This window comes from Chelmon rostratus, chromosome 16, assembly GCF_017976325.1.
Source record: "Chelmon rostratus isolate fCheRos1 chromosome 16, fCheRos1.pri, whole genome shotgun sequence".
NCBI lineage: Eukaryota > Metazoa > Chordata > Actinopteri > Chaetodontiformes > Chaetodontidae > Chelmon > Chelmon rostratus.
In genome coordinates, this window is record NC_055673.1 from 5534317 (window position 1) to 5561822 (window position 27506).

Genomic DNA, 27506 nt, shown 5'->3' on the forward strand with positions numbered 1-27506 from the left:
TTTAGGAGAAATTAGTAATATTGTGCGGTTGTGGTCAGGCATACTGGTGAGTTACTGTGCAGCGCTCACTGCAGCTCGGCCACAAGAGATATATCAACGAAACAAAATGAGCAGGTATCACAGAACAAACCGCAGGCCTGGTGACTCAGGATAAGTCCTGAGGAAGCTGTGGGGCAGATTTAAAGCCACATGATTTATTATTACACTGAAGGAGTTAGAAGATATGTTTTTAGATATTAAGCTGTGGATCAAATTGTGGAGGAATTTTAAAGACGGCAAAATGATTGAAAAGTTGTATGTAAATCTTATGACTGCAGTGATTCACAGTATGTGAGCAAATCCTTTGTTTATTTAGGGTGGTAACATAACAGACAGGCAGATGTTCCAGAATCCGAACAAGTAAAACAAGCAACGAGTCTGGAAATCACAAGCGGTTTTCCTTTAAAAATTTATTATTTCATCCTATGCTTTACAATCTTTATATATAAGATTTTATGTTTTCTTCCATTTTTTTTCAAAAGATTATTTTAATTATAAACAATTCTGTTGTTTTTCAGCCAGCCATTTAGTTAATAAAATGTCACAATAAAACACAAACATGGTCCATCTCACCACAGTTATCTAATGTCTGAAAACTACTTCTCACTAATCAGCAACCCGAGCAGTACGATACTGAAATATTGAGCAATAAAAACGATAATTACGACATTTCTTTTATTGCAGAGAGTTAGATGAGAAGTGCTCTTGTGTGTAACGATACAGTATGTTTGGAGCTACAGTTAGCAGCTGGTTAGCTTAGCTTAGCATGAAGACTGGAAACAGCTGGCTTGGCTCTGCCTGAAAATAACAAATTCCGCCCATCCAAAACCTCATTGTTTAACACAACTTGTTTGATTCAAACAAAAAGCAAAGTGTTAATATGAGCTGGACTATTTCTCGGCCTGGAGCAGCGACCTGTACCTGCACTGACTAAACAAGCAAGTTACAGCATTTAAAACTGTAAGACTGAGAGAAATATTTGCTTATATTTCTTTTTCTTAAAAATGTTTAGAAACGTAAGCAAATAAGCGTAATTTTATAAAACTTCAACCTCAACATTTTGCTGTGTTTAAAAGCTAATTTGCACTTTCACTTGACAGTGAATGAGTTTGATTCATGGTGAGCAGTAGTGAGGAATTAAACTCCTGGGACACCAGAACTTACTGATAAAATTTCAGCGTTGTTGGCCAAAATCTTCTGAACATGTGACCACGTTGCACGTTTGTTCAGCGGCATTCAGACCAGGACTCCGTGTGAGCAACGGACTGTATGCAGAGACTCAAACACGCTGCCCACGCACCAAACTACACTCTCAGTCTAAGAATGTCCTGTAAACCCCTTGTCACTGTCAGAATCATTTAACTGACGAGTTCTTTCCATGAAGTCTGAAATCACGAGGAACGTGAGCAGAAATGTTGTGCAGCAGGTTCAGGCAGCCATGTGCAGAACATGTGGTTCAAAATCCCTCGAAAGAAAACAACAATTACAATTCCTGAAAGAACAAACTGCAGAAATCTGACATTTTATTTTCTTCGGGAAATAACTTTAAGAAAAAAAAAAACAACTAGAAATCTTTGCTTGTCTACGTTTATAGTTTCTCTTTAGATGTATTTCCATATTATTCATGTCCGTATTTTCAATGTATTAGTCATTAGACACTCAAACAAAGGTCTTTGTCTTCTTATGTAACACCCTGAAGAACTAAAGAGCCTCACAACCCTGTATGAGAGCAGACATGCTGTGCACATGCTTATTTCTAGTGCCTATCTGTCTAGATTCTTTTTTGACTACTCTTCTCTTTAGCAATATTCAAGAAAAAGTCAAGACCCACAGTGACCAAAATAGGCATGACTTTATTTGTTTTTTTTCCAAAACTGCTGCATAACAAACTAAAATCAATATGAAAACACACAATACAAAATAAAAATAACACTTCAGCATTGCTCACAATGAGAACAAAGATCGGTTTGGATTTCAATCGTGGATCTACAGCGAGTAAAAAAATGTCTAGACGGGAATCGTCTCATTCACAAGGTTGCGTGTTGAGCTAGAAAAGCTCTGATTCTCTGCAGGAGCTCTTTCTTCACGCTGTCTGGTACGAGTGCTGCACAGAAGGGAACAAAAATAAAAGACAAAAGGCATGTCAGGACACGCTGAGTGATCAGGAAGAGAGAAACACATGCAGATTGTGATGTAATCCAGCAGTAGAGCAGTACAGAGTGTTACTGCGAAACCCTCCTGCTTGTGACGTTACTGAAGGATTACTGCTGCACTGTTTGACTGAAGTGCTGCACTGTGCTAATCAGTAAAATCTTGTCCTGTTCGCAAACATGCCTGATGTAAACCATCCACATGTGGAGCCATTTGCACTTTATGGGATCATTTCTTTTTAAAATCTTTTTAGATGAAGGATTTCAATTCTGCAATGAAAAAGTTACATTTCAACCTGTTAAAACATCCAGTTTTTCCTCATATTTTTCCCTATTTAGTAGCTTTAAGTTTAGAAACATCACTCCAGTCTGTCTGTCTCACTTTATCACATCACAATTCTGCATCAGCTTGTTCCAGCTCTTCATTAGAGTGAGATCATGTTTACTGTGGCTGAAATTTGCAAAGCCAAGATTTGATTTAAAGGCAATGTTCATCACAGTATACAGTATTCCAGTTTTTCAGTGTTACTAGATGTTGTGAGTGTTATTTTATACACATGAAACTTTGGGGATCTCAACCAGGATTTAAAATAAAACCTCTGTGAGCTTCACCAAAGTTTGACCATAGTATTTACTGACTGACCCAAAGTGTAGTCTTAAGCAGACTCTATCCACCCAGCCTGATGAAATGAAGCCTAGTAACAGCACATCTACTCCAGCATGATTATTATTTCTACACTTCTTCCACCCCCTGCTGTTGTGTTTGCATATGAAGATCTGTACCTCTGCCTTTTGGTGTGACTTCTGTGACCAGGTCCTCCACTGTGACATGCTCCAGGCCCTTTTCTTTGATCACATCTGGAAGATAGTTAATGACTTCAGAGATCCAGTTTCACTGAAGCACCGCCACACACGCACACGCATGCATATACAGTACCTTTGCAGTGTGCTTTCAGCTGATCCTTCCAGCCACACTCCACCAGCTTTGCCCTGAGCAGTTCTTTCAACCTGCGGCCGCACATTTAGCTGACATTATTTTAACGTCTGCTGTCTCGAATCCATTCATGACCAAATCACTGAAGAGAAAAGCTTGCTTACCGCTCCCGTTCCCCCATTTCTATCAGCTTCTGGTTTATTGCAGCCCTCATCTGCGAGTCTTTGCTCATGATCTGTCTGAAATCAGACACAAACGACAGCGGTGTCTGTTTGGATTCAACGGCTTCACGGGAATGTACAAAAAATGTTTGATTTTGCGAGCTATCAGGTAGACGTTACCTTTTGTCGAGATGGATCAGCTGGAGCACATACAGTCCCTTAACATAAACGTACCGTGTAAAACATTAAAAGCTTAACGGTTCCGCTTTAGCGCCGGGTAATTTGCCTAAAACTGACTACGCCACAGGTAAAAACCGTGTCAGATAGGGCACATTATCTTCACATGAATGAGCTTTGCCAGCACGACGAAATGAAACACATTTATTGAAGCACACAAAACGTTTTGAGAGAAAATACAAAGAACTCAACATCCCATGAGCGCCCAGGCGGGTTGTGTCGCTGTAAAATGGCTCCGTGGCGCCAAAACAGGAAACGTGTGTCTCACTGACTTCTTAAACATCAACATCTTGCCTCAGACCAACTTGTGGATAAATCAGTAATATTTACAAGACATGGCTGCGTCGAATTATTCCTTGAAGGTCAACAGAGAGCTGCTGGACCCCAACTTTGAAAGTTACAGGTTATCTCTGGACGCCATACCAACGTATAACGTAGAGCTGGATGCTGGTGAGAGAATTGAACTGACTGTACTGTACAGCTAGCAAGAGTGCTAGCCTAGCACTGATACCTGACTGATATATCACCTCTGCCACAGCTGCAAGCAAACATAACTAGCAAGCTGAGTTTTCGAATTTACATGTTGGTAATAATTGAAAACGTTTGGTTATGCTTAGTAATAATATTGAAGCTTCTCTAACTGTAACCCAGTGGCTCAAGGTCCTCCACTTACACCTTAGGGAGTTCAGAGGGTCCCTAGGAAAAGTAGGAGTAGTTTAACAATATTTTTATTCACTGCAAATGATCAGAAAAACAGTGACGTTGGTGATGAGAACAATGTGTTTTTTATTAACTTAACTTAACTTAATGTATGCAGTTGTCTATTGAATGCAGTGTTTGTTAGTGAGGATTTTATTGACCAAAATGAGGAAATGCCTCTTTGGCTTGAACCCACAGCAGTAAAAACAACACAAAGACAAAAACAAAAATCCAAAAAACACACAGACTGGTTGCAAGATTTAGTCTGTGAAAGAGGGACAAGGAGGCTGTGCATTCAATATTTTAACTGCATTTGACAGGAATGACTTGCTGTGCACAGCAGTGGTGAATTTTACTCATCTGGAGTGACTCACTGAGACTTGTTGAGTGAGCAGAGGGGAGGTACAAGTAGACATGTGGAATCAGAGCTTGAAAGAATATTTTTCCATACATTTTGGCCACAGCTGCAGAAATGCGTTTTTTTGTAAGAGCCCTAATACAATGTAGATGCAAGCAGGTTCACATTTTCTGACATGCTCAGCTCAAGGTTTTTTTCTGCTGCTTTTTCTGTGACATACAAAAATGATGAAAGAAAATGCAAATCTAACAATCTGCCACCTAGAAGATGCCGGCAGATACCAAAGTATGTTGATACAGAGGTGCATCTATTTAGCGTGGTTCACATTTTTATTCCTTAGTCTAACGTTTTGCTTTTTCCTCTCTACTGCAGCTGTGGAGGAAGTTAAGTTGAAGGATACTCAGTACACCCTGGAACATATGCGTGCTTTTGGCATGTACAATTACCTCCACTTAGATCCTTGGTATGAAGACAGCGTTTTGTTTGTGGACTGCAAAGGAAGGGTTCTCAGCCTCACCGTCACCCTGGTAAGCTTGACAACCAGCTGTTTTTTACTTGAAATTCCTCCATCCTTGTTGTTGTTTACATTTGTCATTACCTTGTTGTCATCGTGTCCCTCCAACAAAATCTAGGAGGCAAATTCCTGTATATTTATTCCTCATATCAAATACAACGGTTATGATTCTGATGTTGTGACGGTGGAACTGTTGGTGGGCTTTCATGCTTCTGACACACCAGTAGGTGGTGACCAAATACTTGTGTAATATCAGCATCGGCCCACAATGCATTTCTGGCAGGTGCTGTCAAGAGAAAATTACCATTGCAAAAATTCCACGATATTAACATTTTACAAGTTGCAATATTAATGTGATTCATTATAATTTCCCTAACTGCATAAGATGCATCAGAGACAGTCAAAGAGTCCCAGCGTTTGGGGAAAAACACAGCTTCTTATTCTGTCTCTTTCCCATCAAATGAATCAATACAGTGTATAAAGTCTTTGGATGAGGCCTTGTATGCCTGTGGTGATTACTTAAAATACCCAACACCAAGATGCTGAGACAAGGAGCAAAATCAGCCCAGTGACCTTTTCAGCAGCGACTTCTTTTATGTTGAAGACATCATTGATCATAATTCGAGGTAATTGGTGTCACATCTGTGTTTATTAAGTCCAAACAGGCCTGAATGATGATCAGCAGACTATAATCCTTTGAGACTGCTTTCTGGCTTTCAGCGACATTATGAAATGACTCTTTATGAAAATGTGTCGCTCAAATTCTAATTACAATCATCACATGATAATTATTGTCCCTGCCAAGCCTTTTACGTACATTTGCAGGGTAGTGTCACTCGGCACATTGTGCATAGGTGGTTCACGCTCTGTTTGGAGCATTAATGACACTGGATGCTATAAAAAATCATCTCAAAGGTGGATCATGCATTAGGTAGCGATATGATTCGCAGTGTCATGCACCATGGCAACAACAGGGCAGCTGCTGCATAGTCCTTTAGAAAACCTGTTACTTCACTTAATGACTAATTGATGCTCATGAGGTGGCGTATCATTTTATTACTAATAAGGCTCTGAGAGTTGTGAATCACATGTGATGCCAAGCCACATGGACGGCCACATGACAGTTGGTATCTTGGTCTCTCCGTGATGAGTACATGTCGTTTCCTGCTATTCGGGTTTTATGTTGACGGTATCTTCCTGTGGCCTTTTAACTTGAAGAGCATTATGGAAATTCTGCTTCACTGTGTATTTTTGCATCAGATGTTAATCGCAGAATTTTCTTATGGGATTTAAGTGCCCCATTCAATATGAAAGCAGTGACCTTTCTCTGCGTCTATAGTTCAAAGCCGTCTCAGAGTGTCTCTATTTGAGTCTTTGTGAGTCGTGACAGGACTCTTTAGAGAATGTAAACTGATAATTTGTTAGCAGTGGGAACAGATATATCACTTTTCATTATTCAGGAATCTTTTGCTCAGTTTTAGTGCAACTAACAATGAAGTACAAATAAAATCCATTTTGTACCATCCTGATGGTTCTCAACCACTGGTGCTGAAACAAGCAGTTCAATTAATCAATTGGTTGATCGACAGCTGTTTTGTTTACTGATTCATCTTTTGAGTCACTTTTCAAGTTTTTTTTTTGTGTTTCCAGCTCCTCAATGTGAAGATCTGCTCCTTTTTCTACTCTCATAATGACAGTCAATTGATCTCTTTAAGTTTTTGACTGTTGATCAGACAAAAGAAGCAATTAGAGGACATCAGCTGGACTTTGAGAAATTAGAAGGGGCATATTTTTAGCTATTTTTGTTGAAGTTTCGTAGACATAATGAATAATCTTAACTGATTACTCAAGAAAACAGTTGCCAGTTTCATTCCTATCTACCAACACGTTCACATTTACTCCCTGCAGGTTTGGACGAATCAAACATAGCTTAGACTGATGTGGAAACAGTTATCTGTCTCTTTTCTGGATTTAGCATTTACTTATGGGTCTGTTGTGTGGTGAATCCAGGACACCGCCCTGGGGAAGCCGAGAGAGGTCTACCGTATAACCGCTGACCCCAGCCAGTGTGAGGATCGTCTCTGTGCGTCCCTCAGCCTCACCTCAGCGACCTGGGCGGCTCTCTCTGACGGCGCCGGCCGACTGTACCTTCTCCGCACCGGCAAGAGAGGAGACAGCTCCCATATGAAGTGGGAAGTAAGTGCAATAGCTGCAAACTGCTTTAAGTAATACACAAACACATTTTTCGTGATTTAGACGTCTTTGTTGATGCATTAAGTGCATTAGAGTTGGGACCAAGTCGATCAGATATCGCTCTCCGGCCGTGTAGATATTTATTTCTCTGCACATTTCTTGCGCTTTTGTTTCAAATATGCACTTTGAAAACCTTATTTCACTGAAATATCTCTGAACGGAGTTACCATAGCAATTTGCACTCCTACATCTGTTTGTATGTGAAGCCTAAGGAGCTAAAAAAAAAAAAAGGTGCATCGGAGCATCTCTAAAGTGTATTAGTTGCAATTTAATTATGTGGCTTCTTTCCTATTTTCATTCAAGAGCTGTGGTTTTTGAATGCGAGAGCATGACTCATTGATTTCACATTCGGATTCTGTGATGCTCTCCCTCCATACCCTGCCCATCGCACTCAAGTCGCCCCTGCTCGCGCTCAGATTTCTTCTGCTTCTGCTCAGCTTACACTCACTCAGATATACTGTTGTTTGCACAGATTTCCTTCACTCCAGCTTCAGCCCCTTTCTTTACACTCAGGCTGCTTCTGCGCGCTCGTCAAACGTCTGCTCTCAGATTTTGTGCCAATTAAACTGTCCGAGTGAGCGCAAGCATGCAGTTTGAGCCGAAGCAGAGCAAATGTGAGCGCAAGCAGGGGCGACTTGAGTGCGAGGGAAAGCGCTACAGGTTGCGAACGTGAAATCAATGAGTCCTGCTCTCAAATTGAAAGATCACGAATGACGACAGGAAAAAAAGCCCCACATGTAATCCAGCAATCATTGTGAAGAAGGTGAAAGGGCCGTAGCTAATCCATGACCTTTTATGGAGCTCTGTTGGTAACCAAATGAAGATGCACTAACGTGATACTTGGTCTCTTAAGTGACTCTCTGAGTGAGTCGTTTTCTCAAAATTGATAAGCAGTTTCACAAGATGTTTATTAGAGAGGAAACACGTGACAGTCTCAAAAAATCTCTCTGGTCCTCTGGGTTCTTTTAATGAAGCAATAGGAGAAGATGTTGATCCCCAAAAAATCAGTTTTGTTCTAACATCAGTAGAATGTGCAAGGTTACAGAGCTCTGGGTCTCGACTTAACCTTTCCCTGATCCACAAAAGAGTAGGGTCAGTTCACGAATTTTATAGGCAGAACATGAGGAAATGCTGAAACAGTCGTCAGCTCCTCCTCGTTGACTCCGTGCTCTCTCTCTCTCCTCTGCTTGCTCATCTTTGAGAATCCAACGTCACCGGCCCAGCAACCTGTTTGCAAGGACAAATCTAGAGAGACCCTTCTCCCTGGTGTCCTCCCTGTTCTATCTTAAGTAGAGGGCCCCGAGATGTCTCCCATGCCAGGCCTCTATCTCAAAACCTCCTGTTCTAGGTCATACTGGCCTCAGATATATTCTGCAAAAAAGAGAACCACTCCTCGTCTAAATCACTTCTATGAATAATAAAGGAAAAACTTACCCAGGAGAAGTAGAATTTCTGTTGATTATTCAGTCACATAATCCATCAGCAGAAAATATGAATAAGATCAACATATCAGGATCCAACTATCATTAATATAAGCATATGCATGCAATCTAACTATTAGCAGAATATATGTGTGTAATCAAACTTATCAAAGTATAATAAGGAATATGACCCAAATATCCGTCACACGTCAGCATGTACTGCTTTAATAACAATGCTTTTTTGGCTTGACAGCACTATTTATAGCGTTTGTAACTGATACTTCCTGTAAACTCAGCCACCCGATCGTAGCTTTGGAGGAGAGCAGATGAGTGATGTTTTTGTCCAAGGCCAGATATCTCAACAACTGGTGATCGTTGAGTCACTGAGTAACACAGGCAGAGTCTCGCAGGAGGAGCGGTATTACTTGTTATTGAAAAGGTGATTAATAAAGACAGTGACAAATGTGTTTGTTTATGCCAGCGGACACTTCTGGGGACAAGCCAACGTTTGATATTTGTTTTATTTCAAAAAAATCTTTGGCGGCTGGTACAATAGTTCATAGTTCTGGTGGAATTCTGATAAATCTTTCTAACTGTCAGACCTGAAACTGAAAAGACTGAATGGATTATGGCTGTGTGGTTCCCAACCCGACTGCTTTAACGCATTATGAGCTTTGCATGCAGCTTGATTGAGAGCAAGATCATTGCCTGTGATCTGTCTACTGTGAACAGCCTCATGGAAATTATATTTGACAATTCTTCATTTTATAAACAAACGAAATCCGTTAAAGCAAGTCATTTGACATGTTCTGTTAGTGTTCAGATGCTGCTGGCGTCAGCCTCCTCTAATAGCCAAGCAATGCTCGAAATAGTAATGACGTTAATGATCACTCAGAGGTAAAAAGCGAAGCGAAAAAATCTTGGACAGATTGTCTTTCTCCAGTGCTGCTCTGAGACATGCTGCCGAATGTGTTTATTAATTACAATAAACCTCCAGGTGTTCCACCGGCGCACACACACAGCTGTTGCATATGTTTTAAGAAAGTGAACCGTACAGTATATTCCAGGGGTTTCCAGTTTTCTTATTATATTGATCTGGAAACAGGAAATGGTTTGGATGGATGTAATACCTCAGTAAGACAAACCATTGCACTGGGCGACATGTTCCTTCAATACAGTTAAGACAGGCACTGTCATATGAGTCCATGTGTGCTGCTGCCATAAATAATGACCAAACGTGTGTTAATACACACTTGAAAATAGTCCCCAACAAATTGAATATTAACTCCTGATTGAGTAGCATTTGGTAAAAACTACATTTCCCAGCTGTTTCAGGAAATTACTGCATCTGAAGATTTACTCACATTCCTTTCCTATAAATATTAGTTGAAGTGTTTTATGCGAAATTTAAAGGACGGTGTGTGCAGCGTATTGGAATCAGCTATGAGAATAAACCAAACCAAGCAAGAGTCATGTTTCGAAGTCAAGAGATTATATATCCTGTAAATGTGCTTTTGCATTATGAAATGTTATACAGCATAGAAACTGGTAAAAAAAAATAAATAAATATTGAACTTTAGAAGCAATTCCTGTGTCTAAAAAGCTTTGTCAGCCTTTGGAAATTAGCTCGTAGTAGTGAATGATGAAGGCTTTGATATAAGACATCCTGTTAGCAAGCGTGCAGTTGGGATTAGCTGCAAGTGAGAGTTCACACTTGGTGCAATTCTGAAAGCAAAGTTCAAGAGTGGAATTTTTAATGAAGATTAAAACCTGCGAGTCAGCAACGCCCGATGTTCTGATTTTAAGTTTCGGTGCTCGAGGATCCCGGCCAAGCCATAACTCACCACACTGATCCCACTAAAGAGCCTGTTTTCTTCTTCTCTGTCTGCTGTTCATTCCAAATGAAGCCTCCGCTGAATGTAAAGTCAAACGGGTTGTCAAGGTTAAAGATATGTAAATATAAGCAGTAGGACAGCTTTCATTATTGATGAATCTGTCCAATTATAAACTGATCAATGGTGTAGGCTTTAAAATGTCAGTTTTACATATTTTGTCTTCTTTGTCTTTTTGACCAACATTGTAGGCTTATAGTTTCAGCTCTAGCCAGTGGTTTTGTGCACTTGGTATGAGCTGAATGACCATTAATTTTATAGAACTTTGTTCCAGATTACAAGGTCTGGCATTTACTTGTATGAAAACTGAAATATTTATCATATCACCGTTAATCACAGCAGACAGATTTAGCCCTCTGTCAGCTGCATCCTGTTTAAATGATTGTGTTCGTTGATTCTGTGCTCGCAGCCGCTGTTCAGTGAAGACACGGGGGAGCCGTTCACCATCCTCCACAGCGTCTCACATGTCCAGGACGGAGTCCACACCATGGAGGTCCTGCTGCTCCGCATCCAGAAAGACCCGCAGGAAACCAAAGGAAGCGGATACTCGGTGTCTCTTGAGTGGGTCACAGTCGCCAACACTGCCGGACACGGTGGGTGGTGCACTGAGCTGTTAGGACTTTGGTAACTGAGCATGAATGAAGAAAAGACTAGCGTGCAATACTTTAGGGCTGCTGGGTTTGGACAAAAATCAAGCCAAATCATGATGATAATTTAACACGATTCCTCATTGATTTCAGGAGCATTTTTTTTAAACAATTAGCTTCCTTGAAATTTGGAGGCCAAACTTGTAGTTGAAAATAAAATAAGTAATAAGGTTGATTTGGGATCTAAAATTCAAGTCTATGGTTTGATTTTCATGTCTAATTTAGCGTATTCATACCCAGTAGATGACAGAAATCCCTGTATTCTGCCATTAATGAAGTTTAATTATTATGTCCCAGATGAGATTAGCGTACTCTGAAGCAAACGCTGGCAAGGAGGATTTTCATTAAGTCCTTGGCACTGGCTGAGAAAGAAAAGGTTCCCTGACGAATGATTCAAGGATCGGAAAGACAAAAAAACAGAAGCTGCCTTTGGAGTTAAAGATTCAGGCCTTTGATATCTGCGAGCTGTAGAATAATCTTTTGTTGTTTGTTTTAGTGCCTCCATGTTTGACTAAATCTGCATTTTGATCATGATAAATCAGCCTGTTTGTCAGTTTTCAACCAGTTTCACAGTTTTATCCGGCAGGGGAATGGAGAGCATTCCTAAAAGACGATTTCATCAATATTTGCAAACATGAGCAACAAAAAATGCTTTAATATGTGGTTTTCATCGATGAGGCTCTGTGAATGTTTGTATCACGTATTGTTGGTCTAAGCCTGAAAATTTGTCTTGATGGCAACATCAAAAGAGCCTGGTCTGGTTTTTTTTGTCTCACTTTGGGAGAGCTTCACATGGACAACATTACTAGAAATTTGTCATTCACTTCTAAAATATAGAAGTTAATAAGTCGTTAATACCTAATTTTGGAAGGTTTTTCCTCTTTTTTTCCCCTCAACATCCATATTTTAGGTTGATGAAGTTCGGATGAGGAGAACAAAATCACTTGAAGCTGCTTAACTTAAAAAAAAATAAGTAAAAATAACAAATTTTGCCAATGTTTTATTGACATTTGTCTGTAAAAATTTATACATTTTTAAGATTAGACTGTCTGTCTATGGTTTCTAAAAGTGAAACGATGACATTCAGCATGTTGAGACTTTTAAGCTACTAAATCCCAAAACATCGCAAGTAGCACTAAAATGAATAGCCGATTAACTGATTTGTAAATGGTCAGAAAATAAATTGGTGGCAGTTTTGATAAGTGATTTATCATGTAGTAATTGTCAGGTATAAATCAACATTTGCTGGTTTCAGCCTCTTAGATGTAAAGGCCTTTAATTGTAAAGGTGCCAAGATTGATTCCCAGTATAATTTGGTCAAAATATGAACTTTGAAGGCATATTTAGATGAAACGAAAATAGTTGTTAGACGCAGCCTGAATCTCATGTGAAACAGGACAACAGCAGGAGTTTTACTGCAGTGTAAAGCAATGCAATTTTTTTCTTCTTCTTTGTACATTATGCCGATTATCTGCTGTAATTATACAAGCAAGTTATTAATTTAACTTGGATGTTTTTTCTTTTAGTTAGAGATATATTCATAATAAGTGGGCAGGATGGAGGTTAGAAAGTACAGTTAGGTTTATCGTTGTCCAATGAACAGAAAATATAAAAAATGCAGAAATAAATAAACAATAGTGATGAATAGCCTCTTTCACAACAGGCTCCAGACCAGTTAACGTGGCTCGATATTCTTCTGGGAAAGTAAAACCTCCATCCTGATGGAAGCGACTTATTGTGTGTCCGGTGAAATAGCCCATGCTGTCTATGTAGCTCTTACATGAAACATGTTGGTCTCGCTGTAATTCGTCTTGGCCTCTGTTAGAGTTTAATGGAAGACAAGATTACTTTACTCCTCTGCAACCTGCAGGTCAGGAGAAGAAGTACGAGGTGAGGAAAAGGAGGGTCCTCAGGGGGAAGACGGTGCCTCACTACGCAGCGGTGGAGCCGCAGGGGAAGGGGCTGATGGTGGCCTCGGAGAAGCCGTTTGCCTTCACGCATGTGGACGGTCGTCCCGTGGAGCAGCCTGATCCCGAGCCCATGGAGGTGGAGAAGACAGGTGGGTGGTGCTGCTTAGAGATCTGTCAGCACACTGTTATTACTGTGGTTAGCGACTTTACATCACATCTCTGCCAGGTTGACCCTTTAAAAAGCATTGTTCAGTCATGCCTGTTATTTTCTATGTTACAACCCAGAGCAGATGATAAACTGCAGTAAACCACCGTCATCTGCAGGTAAAAGCTCTTCAGAAACACTCTGGGTTTAAGCTAAGTCATTTTAAAGCGGCACAAATTCTTTTTTGGCATGTGCAGTAAAATTTCCTATTCACACAGTCAGCAGACGCTGAGCAGCTCAGTCACATTTCGCCGTTGGTCGCCATAGCTCTATTTTGGTCTCCACCATCTCCATGGAAACATATCTGAATCTTTAGCTGCTAAATGCTCCACTTCCTTCACCTTCTAGTTGCAAACGTTGTCTGTCTGGTGTTTAGTGCTGGGTTTGTCGTGGCTTTTTGGCTGAAAACTGCTGGAAATGGTGTTGAGAGCAGAACCTGCAGGCAGTAAAACCATGACGATGAGCCAAAAGAGGCCAAAAAGTGTCGTACAGCGGCAGTTTGGTGATACTTTCCTGTTGCACTGTTTTGAGTCAGTTATTGTAAAACTGGTTAGTAGGTTATTACACACAGTATATAACTAATGCAGATATTTAGAAATAAAACCGTTGAATCGGTGGGCTTCTACATTATAACGATGCACCCAACTCAACCCAACTCAGTACGTATAATGATCTCAAACCAATAAGGAGTTTCACACCCCAGTCTTATGTGAACTTGTGCACATACAGAACAGCTGCAAGTACACATGATAAACCTGATATTTGTAACTTTTGGTAAAGAACATCAGTCTTTAGGTCTTTACCGACCGAGTGCAGAACTAATTTAGGAAAGCTGTGATGTCGCATCGGTAGATTTGACACAGTCTTGGTTTTGACATGTTTGGCATTGATTGTATTTATAGTGAGAAAGTAGCATATTTATTTATTTATTTATTTATTTTCTTGTTCAGATCAGTCTGAAACTGGCTAGATAGCCAACTAACCAGCCTGTCGAAACAAAGTGAAATACAAACATCATCCGGGCTCCGAGCTACCGTCCGGCCTCCCTCCATCAAAGATCCAGTCTGGCATCACCACACTGCTCACTTCTTGCCGTTTCTGTGATGAGACTAATTCCGGTTAAGGTTCTTCATGCGTTTGTATGTGCTTGTGTTCAGTCAGGCAACGTCCCCCGCTCATTACCTTTTAAGAGGCGCAGACTGACTAGCTGGGTTGTAGTCATAGAAACGCCTCAGCGGGCAGCAGAACATTCTCAATCAGACGGCGGTCTCTGTCAGATCTGGTCATCTGTGTCTGTGTACATGTATACGTTTCCAGCCCATTTATTACTGCTCGCACAGACATCGTGTGCCTGTGACACAGCCACAGCATCATCCCTCACCACAAGTGATGGATTGAAGTTCTTGTTAAGTTTCGCCCGTGAAAGAGTGAAAATTATGTTTAGATCTGCAATTGATAAATCTTATTCATTAATATAATTGTTGTATCTGTGATTAATGAGTTAACTAAAAATGTCAAAAAATTAACAGTTGTCTTCAAATTGCTCATTGTTCAACGGTCAAAAACCCAAAAGTGTGAAAAGTAGCACATTCTCACTGACTGTAACAAAAATATTTGGTATGCAACCTCGTTAAATGACTGTTTAACAGTGATTAAACTAGCAGCCATTGAAGGAAAGGTTTGCCTTTTTGGGAAGTACAGTTATTCTCTTTCTTGTTGAGATCAAAATAAGAACTGCTTCCACAGATATTAAGGTAAAATCAGGAGAACGGTACCTTAGCTTAGCATAAAGACTTGATACAGTGGGAAACAGCTAGCCTAGGTAAAAAAGGTAAAATAGCTGTCACATTGAACCTTCTTTAATTAATGTGAGTAAAACAAACAGGAAGTCACTGCACCCAACCAAGAAACAGTCTGACACATAATATAGCATTTTTTGCACTCTGGTTTTTGTACGGAGTAAATTAAATATAATGTGTTAAATAGTGAGCTTTAGAGGTGCTGGTCCAGAGCCAGGCTACCTATTTAAACCCTGTTTGCAGTCTTTGCAAAACTAAACTATGCTAAGCTAAGCTAGCCAGCTGTCGCCTGCAGCTTCATATGTATTGTACAGTCGTGAGAGAGGTATCAGTCTTCTCATCTTTCTCCAAAACATAAAATAAGCCAGTTTAAGAAAATGTTGAACTATTCCTTTAATTAAATATTTCAGTAGTGTCTACAACAATGAATCCTAAAAGTTTACGCTGTGTAACACATATATAAAACAGAATGTGCTACCGTGCTAATCCTTTTTGATATACAGCTAACTGAAAACAGTACAAAGACAATCTATTTAATACTTTACCTCATCAGCTTCATTGAGTTTTGTAAATATCTGCTTTTCCACATTCTACATTTCAAACAAGTCACTATCAGAAGGGAGGTTTTCACACCACCACAACTTTTCTTAAACTGACAAAACATTCTGTGTCTGAACTGATACAAACATTCACATCCAAATGTTTTTTTTTCCTTTTCATGCTTTTCCACTCAATTATACTCACAACCTCTAAACACATAGACAAAAAGACACCCTCTTTTTCAGAAGAAATCCCTCTGGTGACCCAGACAGGGCTGTGTGTGTGTGTGTGTGTGTGTGTGTGTGTGTGTGTGTGTGTGTGTGTGTGTGTGTGTGTGTGTGTGTGTGTTGATGGCGCAGCAGCAGAATAATGGCAGCTTTTTAGCCAATCCTTTTATCAGCACTTTCTCCTTACAGAGAGGAGGAAGTGGATTAGGTGTCAAGAGAGGGGTCATCTTCAAACAGGCTTGTAAGCGATGAGAAAGGAAACGCAAAGGGGGCAGGAGAGATGAAGGTAACTTAATGGTGTGCTGATGGAGAAGAGGTGCAGATGCACGCTTGCATAAACTGAAGTATAGGTCCTGTATAGATGGAGGAAGCATCTAATGTGAACTGTGAAGACTGTTTGAAATCTAATTTGGATCATGACAGGACACCAAGATGCTCCACTTCTAAATAAATACATCCCAAAAGTAATAAGTGTGACTCAGGATAATTTATGTAAGTGGATATTTTTTAAAATTTGTACTTCCTGTGAATGCAGTGTTGGTGTAAAATGTGTCCGTTCAGCAGGAGAGTTCAGATGGAGACGTAAGGGGAAGATTGGGAAATTAAATGGAAGATGTCACAGCTCACCTTCTCTCCTTCTCATTAGTGTCTTTGTTGATTCAGTCGACAACAAAAGGTGATTATGAACATGTCTCAGTTCCTCACTTGCCTGCCAGATATGGAACAGATCTGTTGCTGTGGACCGTCATAATTGGACAAATTTCAGTGCTCAGGCTTTGCCAGTAATCACAGAGTTTGGTCCGTGACAGTTCTGGCACATAATTCTCTCTATAGGAGTGTTGTATATGAGAAAATTGGCACAGTGTTGTCTGTGTGTGAATCAGATGATTCAGCTCGGGGTAATCTTTTCCTTCTGTCTTACCTAAATAGCCTCAATAGTTTCTTTACTGTCTTTTTTTATACCTCTGTGCTGGCGATAGCAGTGGCTGGAACATTATGTCTGCGTACGTCCATACTTATGCACGATATCTCAGGAACGCATTGAGGGAATTTCTCACAAACATTCATTTGGATTCAGAGATGAACTGATTTCCTTAATGATGGTCGTGAATGAGCCATAGCACCATTGAGCTAATTAATAAGGTAAAAGTTATCTGAGAGCTCGAATCTCTTCGGATCCACAAACGTTTGCATGGAGCTCCGTTCATTTTTTTCTCTCCTGAAATTGTGCAAAACAAAAGCAGTGCACTAATCTCGCTTAATATTTTGAAGAGCATGTTTGAATTTTGACCAGGGGTGCCCAAACGTTTTCATGCCGCTGTAGATATTAACTGTAGCTATTAAATGTAGTGCAGTAAAAAGTACAATATTGCTCATATAGATAGATAGATAGATAGATAGATAGATAGATAGATAGATAGATAGATAGATAGATAGATAGACAGATAGACAGATAGACAGACTTTATTTATCCCAAGCTGGGAATTTGCAGTGCAGCAGCAGCATTACACACAGTGAAATAAGTGAAAATAAGACTATAAAGAACAAACTATACATAATATATAAAAATAGCGAGCAGTAAAAAGATTATATACATAATAATAAAATAGCCAAATAGTAAGCAGTAGTAAAAGTATTGCACAAAAAAGAGTATCAAATGCAAAATGAGTATCAAAATAAGAATATCAAAAGCAAATGGCAGTGAAAATAAAGTGTACCATGACTGTAAGAACAAATTATATATAATAAAATATCGAAATAGCAAGCAGTAAAAAATTACATACATAATAATACAATATCAAAAGCAAACAGTAGTGGTAAGAAGTATTGTATTATTATTATTAGATTTCTTTTTTTTAGCTGTTATTGTACAGTGTAATGGCACGTGGCAGGAAAGATTTCCTGTATCTGTCCCTTCGATATACTTTGTTTCTTTCCACCGCTTATAATAATATCAGCAATATATCATTTTTGAATATAATCTGTCTCTCTGATCTCACCTGTCTGGCAGTTTAGGGATGTGAATCTTAGCTGGTGCTTACCTTACGCTATTTAGAAAATACCAAGCAGCATTTTTGAATCACGTTTGGTTTCTTATTCTGTTTCCCAGCTCGTGGGATGAGGTGGACTGTTGAGTGATGGGGTCACTGTATTTTGCTTCATTTCAATGTTTGGCAGCTACATTACAGGAAGAAGGAAACCTTTCACCTGAGGCCAGAACTCAGGAAAATGGAAAAATGTAGCCTGAAAGAAAATAAGATACGAATCTCTCCTCTGATCAACGTATGAAAAGGACTGAAAAGAAGGATTCAGAAGGACTTTATTTTAGAAATATTTATCAGTGAGCAACCTCTGAGTCCTCCTTTGAAAATGTGATTCAGGCACAAGGCTGCGAAATCGTTTCCGATCAAAGCTCTGATGGGGTTGTTCGCTCCATTTCTGATCATATAGTTGGCAGCCAGCGTCATTTTATCAAGCATCTGTGGATTGTTGAGAAAAGTTAAAGAAGGACACGAGTCCTGCTGTTCATGCATTTCCCAGCAAGGCTTTTAACGAACATGGCCTGCTGACTTCCGCTTCATTAAGAGCGTACATCTGTTCCCACCGTTGCCTGCAATATTCAGGAGCAGGCTCTCTCTATGACGTCTTATTTTATAGTGTGCCACACACTATAGGTGTTGTTATAGACTACTAGAATAAATGATTCCCGATCACAGACTGCTAGCAGGCCGGTCGAGGTGCTGAGTCAGAGGCAGCAGAGAATTGGCTTCTTAACAGTGTGGGAAAAGGTGAGAACAGATTTGTTCCGTGTTAAGGACGAGCGGAAATGCAGCTGTCGTGTTTGTGAAAAGTCTGTAAAGAAAGTAGTCGAGTGCCAGTTCCACGATGTGCTTTTAAACACTCATAACTCTAACTCGTTATTACTTTCACATCTAGAAAGCTTCATCTCAGAGAGAGCACACCTCCAGGGCTGCACAACCCTCTGCGTTTTAGTTACTTGAATATTGTTTTTTAATCTGCTTCTGCATCTGAGAGGAAGCTGTTTATGTTTGTATTAGACAATCATGGGATTCATATGCTAGATTTTCTTTAGGTTTCTTTTTAGGTCATGAGGAAAAAGCCTGAACATACCTTAGCAATATTAAGAAACCCTTTTATATTATCTTGAATCAGCACCTGGCTCAGATCCATACAGCGTGTTCCTTGGCCGATGGCCTAACATTGCACTAAATTTAATTAAAATCTGTTGACAGGGTTTTAAGGTGTCAGTCTCACCAGCAGATAAACAGGATTAAAACCTCTCAGATCTGTTCTCAGTGGAAGTGGTTTGTATAGACTATAAATATAAAGCTTTTAAAGGCTTTTTGTTATGAGCGATGGGGTCCTACATGAACATTTTCAGTTACGGTGTGTTCAGACAGAACGCAAAGCAAATTTTGGTGGTGCGACGGCGTTCAAAGTGTTTCATGAACGTACAAAGAAAAAAGGGAAAAGGAGAGAGACTGCAGGGAAATAACAGACAGAGCTCATGTTTCTACAGTTGGTACGTTGGATGTTTGGAGCGAATAAACATGATGAATATCTAATGTTATAAAAAAAATACGAACATTTGAAAACAAGCTTTTAGGAGGTTTAATGCTAGAAGATGACCTATTTGTTTATGAAAGGGTTAAAAACCTCATTCCCAGTCAAAATGTATAAATGTTTTTTAAAAACCTAGTTTTAAACAGTCTCGACGGGATCCTCAGGTCCATATGTGTGAATTTTACCTATTCTGTTAAAAAAATGTCTAGTACTTAATATTCAGTGTTCAGAATTTAGAAGTAAGCATGGAAAACACTGATTTTAGCCATCCTTTACGTTAATACATGGTTCTATTCTGACAGTTTGGTCCAGACATAATCATGCAAAGTGGATTTTTGTTGTTTTGATTAATGCTTTCTCTTTCACATTTTGACATTTGACGTTTAATTGCGAAGTGCTTTGTCTACCTCCAGTACAGAAAGTTTAGGGGTCACAACACTGTGGGTTAAAATGTCAGATCGTGGAGGAGAATTGGTCCACGTAGTCCTCTCCTGGCCGATGATAATTCATTTTTTGTAATAGTCTCCCATCTGCATTGTCACTGAATATTCAACAGTAATTCTCTTTAAATCCTGCACTGTATTAGATGTTTTATGTATGACTCCAGAACAGCTGGCCCGGCACTGTCATTAACTTTTCTCTCCTGTTTGAATTCAGATCCCATTTACTTCTGGCAGCAGACGGCGGAGGACATCACGGTGTGTGTGCGCATGCCCGAGGGTGTCACCAAAGAGGAGGTGCAGTTCAGGCTGACGGCAGACAACATCAGCCTCGGAGTTCAGGGTTTCCCTCCTTTACTGGAAGGCCAGCTGCACGCATCCGTAGACCCCGAGGCCAGCGCCTGGACCATCAAAAATGACAAAAGGTTCGCATCCTGGAATGTGCATAGATGTTGCCTGTGAAAAATGCATAGATGTGCAGTATTTTCAGGAGCAGAAACAGCTTGATGCAGGAAACCTCATAGTTCAGTAGAGCCACAAGCCTTCAACTCCAAGTTACAGTTTCCATCTCTGGTCTTTGTTCATACTCCTGTATACTCACTTTCTTTCACAGCCTCACATCAAAACCATAGATCTCACATGCTGTATATGCAGTGCAAATGGAAGGTTTTCAGACAGATATTTTATGTTTTAGTTCCCACAATGAGTGTTTGGTAGATTTATTTAAAAAAGAGTGAAATATTCCATTTACACAAGTATTCAGACCCTTGACTTCGTGTTTGCTTGAAGCACCTGTGGCAGCAATGGCAGCCTTAAAGGAGAACTTTCGTCTTTTACAACCTGGACTTTATTTGTAGCATTAATTACGACCATTTACTCACCCAGACAACTTTGGTGGCATTTGGAGTCGTTTTGAAGAAATTAGCCCCAGAGGAGCGGCGCGTATATCCCTATAATGCGAGTAATCGGGGTATCTGTGCGTAGCCTCTATAAACGTATAATCTGCGGCGAAACTCGTTCATATTCCAATATTTGGATTAATATTTTTCCGACTCTGAGGTGGTGGACGATGACTTTGTTTACGATGGACGTCCTTACCGTTTTGAGACGAGGCGGACGAGGAGCTCGTTGAAAGGATGATGCGGAGGCAGCCACACGCTGTTTGGAATTATGGCCACATGGTTCAATCAAACTCTCAGCATGCTGTTGTTTCCCCTTTAGTGAGGGGTGGCTTCGAGGTTGGTAGAGTGCTGCATTATTGGTTGTCCTGTAAGCTTCAACCATCTCACTCATGTGGACCTTTGGATTCTTGACCAAGACCCATCATCCCAGATTGCTCAGTTTGGCTGGGTGGTCCGATCTAGAAATGGTGTCTGTGCTTCCAAACTCCTTCCATTGGAGAATGATGGAGGCGAGCCTGCTCTTGGACACTTTCAATGCTTCAGATATGTTATGTATCCTCCCCCAGATCTGTGCCCTGACACAGTCCTGTCTTGCAGATCTATGGGCAGTTCTCTTGACCTCATGTCAATGTCCAATTAAGTCCAATGAATTCAATCAGGCACAGGTGGACACACATTGTAGAACATCTCAAGGACCATTGATAGAAGTCAGAGGCACCATCACAGCTTCATCGTTGTGGATTATTGTGTGTAGATGGAAGAGGAAAAAAGTTAATTGAATTGAGTCTGAAAATGTGGAAAACATGCAGCTGTAGCCTCCACCTCGCGTGAATTATTTCACTTCTGAATGTGTGCAGTATTGACCTTGTGCAGAATTCATGCACCACTCCAGGGATTGAAGAGACCAAAGACATGCCAGTTTAGTTTTGCTTACCATCAAAATGCATTGTATGAAGATGTATCAGAAATACATGTTTGCAGTTTTTAATCTTTTTGCAATGCAAGAAGTATTTTCATCACACAAACCAACAAAGCAAATTTTCTGTGGTTGTTTAGCCACTTATTTTATGTGTTGTAGTTTAAGCTCTGGTGGAGAATATTCTTCATCTATAAAGCAAAATGACCAAATGTGCAGTCAAGAAATTCAGGTCATCAACAGGTGTCAAAGCATGAAATGGAGGAATCAAGAAGTGAGTCTGATTTGTTCGTTGCCCAGAAAAAAGTATTCAGCTGCCTTTCGGGGTTAATATTCTTTTTTTTCTGCAGCACTGAATCACAAAATGTGTGGCTGGATTTCTTTTTGTCACTGAGCAGCAGAACCCATGTAAATTGCCTCCTTATTGCGTGTCCTTGTGATGCTGGTCACAGTGTCCTTGTAGGGTCTCTCAAGGTAAATTGGTCCCAGGTAATGAGCCAGACCCAGAAGAAGAAACCTTATACATGAAATCAACTGCACTGAAAAGCAGCACCTCACCTGGAATAGGGAGACTGTTGCCAGGCTTGGGGGGGGCAAAGCTTTCAGGTGAACATCAGACGACTTGTGCAGGGACAGCAGGGCCTCGCTCAGGCTGTTTTCAGCAGAGGAGAACTCTGACCTTGACTGGGGATATATTTAGTGAGGGAGAACTTTAAAAAACTTCTGAAACTCACCGACATGTTTGCTGCAGTCGAGGCAGAGTCAGAAGACTTGAGGAGCAGCCAGAGGAGATTTCAGCTGCATGCATGGTGTCACCAAAAGTGGGCAGAACAGGAAATAGCGTGGGTATGGATGTAAACATAACCTGCAGGAGCTATATGATAATCTTGTTTTTCCTTCACTCCTCTCCAAAATGATCTGGCCTAGTGAGCCGCCAGTCTATGACTCAAGCTTTGACCCCTAAATTCACATCAGGCCAATTAATTGGTCACAGTTTGGACAGTGATGTAGGCTAGCTGCTAGCTAGTACATTAAAACAGATGACATAAAGGCAAAAATAGCCAATGGTGAACACCAAATTGTGGACAATAGGTCGTCAAAGGCCAAATCAGAGATTTGGGAGAAATTTGTCGTGATCAGACACTGTGAGGATCATGTTGTCAGTGGCTTCGCTTCTTGGGAAAAGTATTTGGTTTTAATAGCTGCAAGCTAGGCACATCGTTGCTGAGGAAAAACATTGTCACGTTTCAACTGTGCAAGTAAATATAAAGCACTTTGAAGTGAGTAGCCTGTGTGTCTAATCACGGGTCGGGTCAGAGGACTTATATATTAACGAGTCAGAACAGGTCCGGGTTTCAATTGATGCGGGTTGCAGGTCGATTCTGGTGCTGAGCGTTGAGGTCTGGGCATGTGCAGGTCTGGATTGGAACGGTACAGGACTATGCTCCCTCTTTGCTGCAGTGATGTTCAGGTGTACTCCAGGATCCAGTGACATTAGTTTTGGTCCTGGTTCCAGGTGCAACATGGCACACTTCTGACCCCATTCTTTTTCAGCCTGGTTTTCACTTAGTCTTTAACATCTAGTATTGTACTTGCGCTCACTATAGCCATCTTGAGTGCTGTTCAGCACCGGATTGACGTGGAGATGTTGTCCTGGTTGTGACATCCACTGTGATTCAGTGTTGCAATCAATAAAACAAACAATGGCAGAGAGGGCTGAGCACATTTCATAAGCATTGGATCTATTAATCCAGTTGATGAGTTGAGTCATATCCGCCATTTGAAGACCTTTTTCCATGTCTGTATAAGCTCCCCACGTCCGCTTTCTGTTCTTCAGTACAAGTCCTCCAATGTTCCAGAAACATGTTACATAGCCTGTTTGTTAGGTTTGTGGTAATCCTTGAGTTTGAAGGCTAGTGTGTTTGTGTGCTGGAGGGAGAGGGAATATGCCTCCGTCTGTCTGTCTGTGTCTTGTTGTTCTGTGCAGAAAGAAAAATCTAAAAATAAGGTACTTCTGGTGAAGAACTGAGAGGTGAATGAGTTTTTATTCTGCAAGTTTGATTCATATTTTATGTTGGATTCTTTTAGCGTATGCCTGCTTATCTAGCTAAGATAAATTCTGCTGTCGTTTGGTGGGGGATAATTCCCTGCTGCAGACTGCTGTATGCGTCTAGATGACCTTTTAAGCTTTGAATATCTCAGAAAGTCACACCTTTATTCTGAATATTGACTGTGTTTTCCCATAGATACACAAAAGGCATTTCTATAACCAAACAAAACGTTTTGAGTTGTTTACCTGAAGAATAAAAATTGCGTATTTTATATTGAAATCTGGCAAAAGCAGGGTGAAAGGTCTATTATTGTTTGTATGTGTGTATGTGCAGACTGCATCTGGATGGCCTTTTACAATGTAAACACTTACAAAAAAACCCACTCCCATTGTCTGTACTGAGCATGTTTTTCCACACCAATGGGTAATGCTCTTTACAGACAAACAGCCGAGCACCATCCAGCTCTCCTCTGTCCAGAACTGAATTAAGAAGCTGCCCTTTGTGTCTCTTTCATATCTTCTCATTGTTCTCCAAATATAGACCTGCCGTGTAGCATCCAGTGGTACAAAAGAGCCTGAATGATACTGAAGGCGCATGTTCGTACTCTTCCCCCAAAATGATATGCTGTAGTTAATGGAGCTGAAATCCAAAGTAATGACGTTTCAGAGGCGTAACGTCATACATTACACTTACTGCGAGTATTGCTACAGTTTTTTCTTTGAATTCTGTACGCCATGAAAAACAGAAAAACCATGAAGTGAATAAGTATATAATTGGGCTCTGATAGCCAGCTCCATGTTGGATCTGGTTACCAGCTGTCAAAAATTCAATTCTGATGCCAGTGAATCTCTTTATTGAACATTTAATCTGTCCTCACTTGTTTTTATTAGCACACAGCAATTTAGAAAACATTTCGGTAGCAGACTTCTCGTTTTTAGCCGTCACTAATGACAGCTGTCAAAATGACAAACGTATCAGCTGTTGATAATTAACTTTAATTCCATAGTGGCTAAAATGAAGCTTTTGGCTGTTGTCCAACTGGCTGAGTACAGATACCGGCTGTGCGCCAGAGATCATTTGTGATGGAGAGAAGCTCCACTCTGTGACACCAGAAAATTCAGGTGAAGTCAAACTTTTCATGAATTAGTCATATCCAGAGTCAAAGGTCTTCAAATTTATGATTCTGAATCCCGACATCAAGGAGTAAGGAATAGTAAGGAGGCAACACCTGTTATTTAAATGTCTCATTTAATCAACATTTTTAACCCTGATTCAAAAAAAGTTGGGACAGGAGTGACAAAGCGCTGTGAAAGTTGATGAACGCTCCAAGAACACCTGTTTGGAACATTCCCCAGGTAAGCAGGTTGATTGGTAACAGGTGATAGCATCATGTACCAGGAGCATCCTGGAAAGGCTCAGTCGCTCACAGTGAGGATGGAGCTTTTTTGGAATCAGGGTTGTGATATATTATGCTGCTCATCTCATTTTCATGTACAGCTTGTGAACATAAGTTAGGCTGCCACTAAAAACTGTCGTGTTTCTGCCTTCTCAGCCAACAACAGGTGACAAGACTTTGAGTTTTTTATAAGTTTGTTAATTGCAAATGTTGAAAGCTAAAAATGATTACATGTGACGAGGGATTCAATACCACCTCGACCAAAATGTCAGATCGCATGCTTCTTATGTTTTGTACGTGTGGTGCTGCATACTGTGATGCAGGTCAAGTACTCAGTGGACCAACATGCACTGAAGAGCTCATGATTCATTCATGATACAGCACCAACACGCTGTAGCTCATCTGACTGAATATACTCCGAGCCTCGACTGACAACCTGAGATTAAATTGCTCGGGTGCGAAACGCACATACGCAAAGAGGAAAATCTTATTCTAATTTCATTCTAATTTATTCGTATTTTCTCCCTTGAATCGCCATAATTTTGTGAAATGCCGAGAGTTGATGAATAGGCTCATGTGTCCGTGTATTGAATTCATTGTGCAGCCTCCAGAGAAACAGGATTGAGTGTATGGATTTCATGTGTCGACAGAGAGAATAACATTATGCAGACTCCGCAGCTGCAGCCAATGAATAACATACGAGCAGAAATGTCTGCAGATGCTTATTGTCAGTATTTAACGGACAATTGTCAAAATTAGCCATGTAGCAACAACGAATGATGGTTGCATTCATTTGATTTTCATAACTACGTAAGTGACAAAAAAATGATTGAGCTTCTTTTTGGCTTTAGTGTGATTTTGAATTTTTCAACTTTTGCAAAGAATTCAATGATCAAAACCAGGTTTATTTTCATTATACATAAATCTGCTGTTATTTTCTCAATTTATCCAGTCATTGGCTGTATAAAACACTTTAAAAGCAGACATAATGCTCATAATGTCCTCAAGCCCAAAATGACTTCATCAAGTGTCTTGTTTTGTCTGAAACCCAAATATATTTGGTTAAAAAGCAGGAAGCTGTCACATTTAAGAGCCTTGATCTATTAAGTTTCAAACACATCTTTCTGTATAACATTTTAGTAGCTGTGCATCCCTCTATAAAACTCTGAACTTAATCTACGGCTGTGTGATATTGGCAGACAGTGATGCTGCATTTGTTTTGAAGTATCAACTTCAGTCTAAATGTTTGTACAAAACTTTATTGTACAAAAGACGGAAATTTAGCTCATTTTTGGGCTTTTACCTCTGAGATGAAATACATGCTGCTATTTCTTCTTCCTTCATTTAATATGCAACTCAAATTCAAACACTTCTCACTTGCCACTGAGGAACATAATTAGTGTCAAAACCAGATTGGCCAGAGTCCGTCTGCCTGAATAACTCTTCAAGTTCTCCTCTGACCTTTCTCCTCAAACCTGCATTTTTAGCCCACTAGACTGCTCCTGATTGGATGTTTACTGGTTGATTGCATCATTCTCATTCTAAGTACGCTGTTCAGTCTGCGGTTCAGACAATTTAGCTCTCAGCCACTTTCTGAAATTGTGGAACCAGAGCTTTTGGCTTTTGGCCACTTGAAGCGGGATGCCAATTGTGACTTGAGAAATCAGTAAGTGAGCCGTCTGTTGCTGCATGTCCGCCTACTTAAGGTCTATCATTTGCATATATACGCCTTATTGATCATCGGCTCTTTGAATGAGAAGGAACGCCTGTTTATTTATGTGTTTCTGTGCATGTGTCCTCAGCCTGGAGGTGACCCTGCAGAAGCGCGGCGAGGGGCCGATGTGGCCCGAGCTGGTGATGGGCGACAGGAGAGGGGAGTACGTGATGAGCGACGAGCAAGCCGCCCTAATCCACGAGAGGCTGACGTACCTCACCTCCGAAGACTTGGTAGACTCACCATCATTAAAACAAATTATCTTAATAACCCCAACCCTCCCATGCATGAAAATGTCCAAAACTTTCAGAGTCATTATAAAGTGCAGGGTTGGTGTTCCTGAGGGAGCAGTTCAAGGCGTTTATGCTCTTAGGAGTGTAAAGGTGGCCACGGATACGGCAATAATCTGCCTTTTACAACATGAGATAGTTTTTTGTGTCTCAGAGAAAAAGCAAGAATTAGCTCATTAATTTTTGTGGAATCCTCCTTATTAGATTTTAATTTTTTAGAGAAACG

General features: G+C 40.4%; 2 protein-coding genes across 2 annotated transcripts in view; one reads left to right on the top strand and one right to left on the bottom strand.

Annotated features, from left to right (window-relative positions):
• Window positions 1–1872: 1872 nt before the first annotated feature.
• LOC121619802 (transcription and mRNA export factor ENY2-2-like) lies at window positions 1873–3491 on the bottom strand. The gene is made up of 5 exons (XM_041955702.1): window positions 3465–3491; window positions 3288–3362; window positions 3127–3197; window positions 2973–3047; window positions 1873–2143 (listed from the first exon to the last, which is right to left on the bottom strand). Exons 2-5 carry the CDS (start codon window positions 3353–3355, stop codon window positions 2067–2069), a joined length of 291 nt encoding a protein of 96 aa, XP_041811636.1. The 5' UTR covers window positions 3356–3362; window positions 3465–3491; the 3' UTR covers window positions 1873–2066.
• A 293-nt stretch (window positions 3492–3784) lies between these two features.
• The window catches only part of nudcd1 (NudC domain containing 1), a 40847-nt gene continuing 17125 nt past the window's right edge, over window positions 3785–27506 (top strand). The window contains exons 1-7 of the mRNA XM_041955669.1: window positions 3785–3971; window positions 4951–5105; window positions 7103–7288; window positions 11068–11251; window positions 13176–13364; window positions 20229–20436; window positions 27079–27223. Coding sequence (XP_041811603.1) covers window positions 3857–3971; window positions 4951–5105; window positions 7103–7288; window positions 11068–11251; window positions 13176–13364; window positions 20229–20436; window positions 27079–27223 — 1182 coding nt within the window. The 5' untranslated portion in view covers window positions 3785–3856. The remainder of the gene's footprint in view (window positions 3972–4950; window positions 5106–7102; window positions 7289–11067; window positions 11252–13175; window positions 13365–20228; window positions 20437–27078; window positions 27224–27506) is intronic.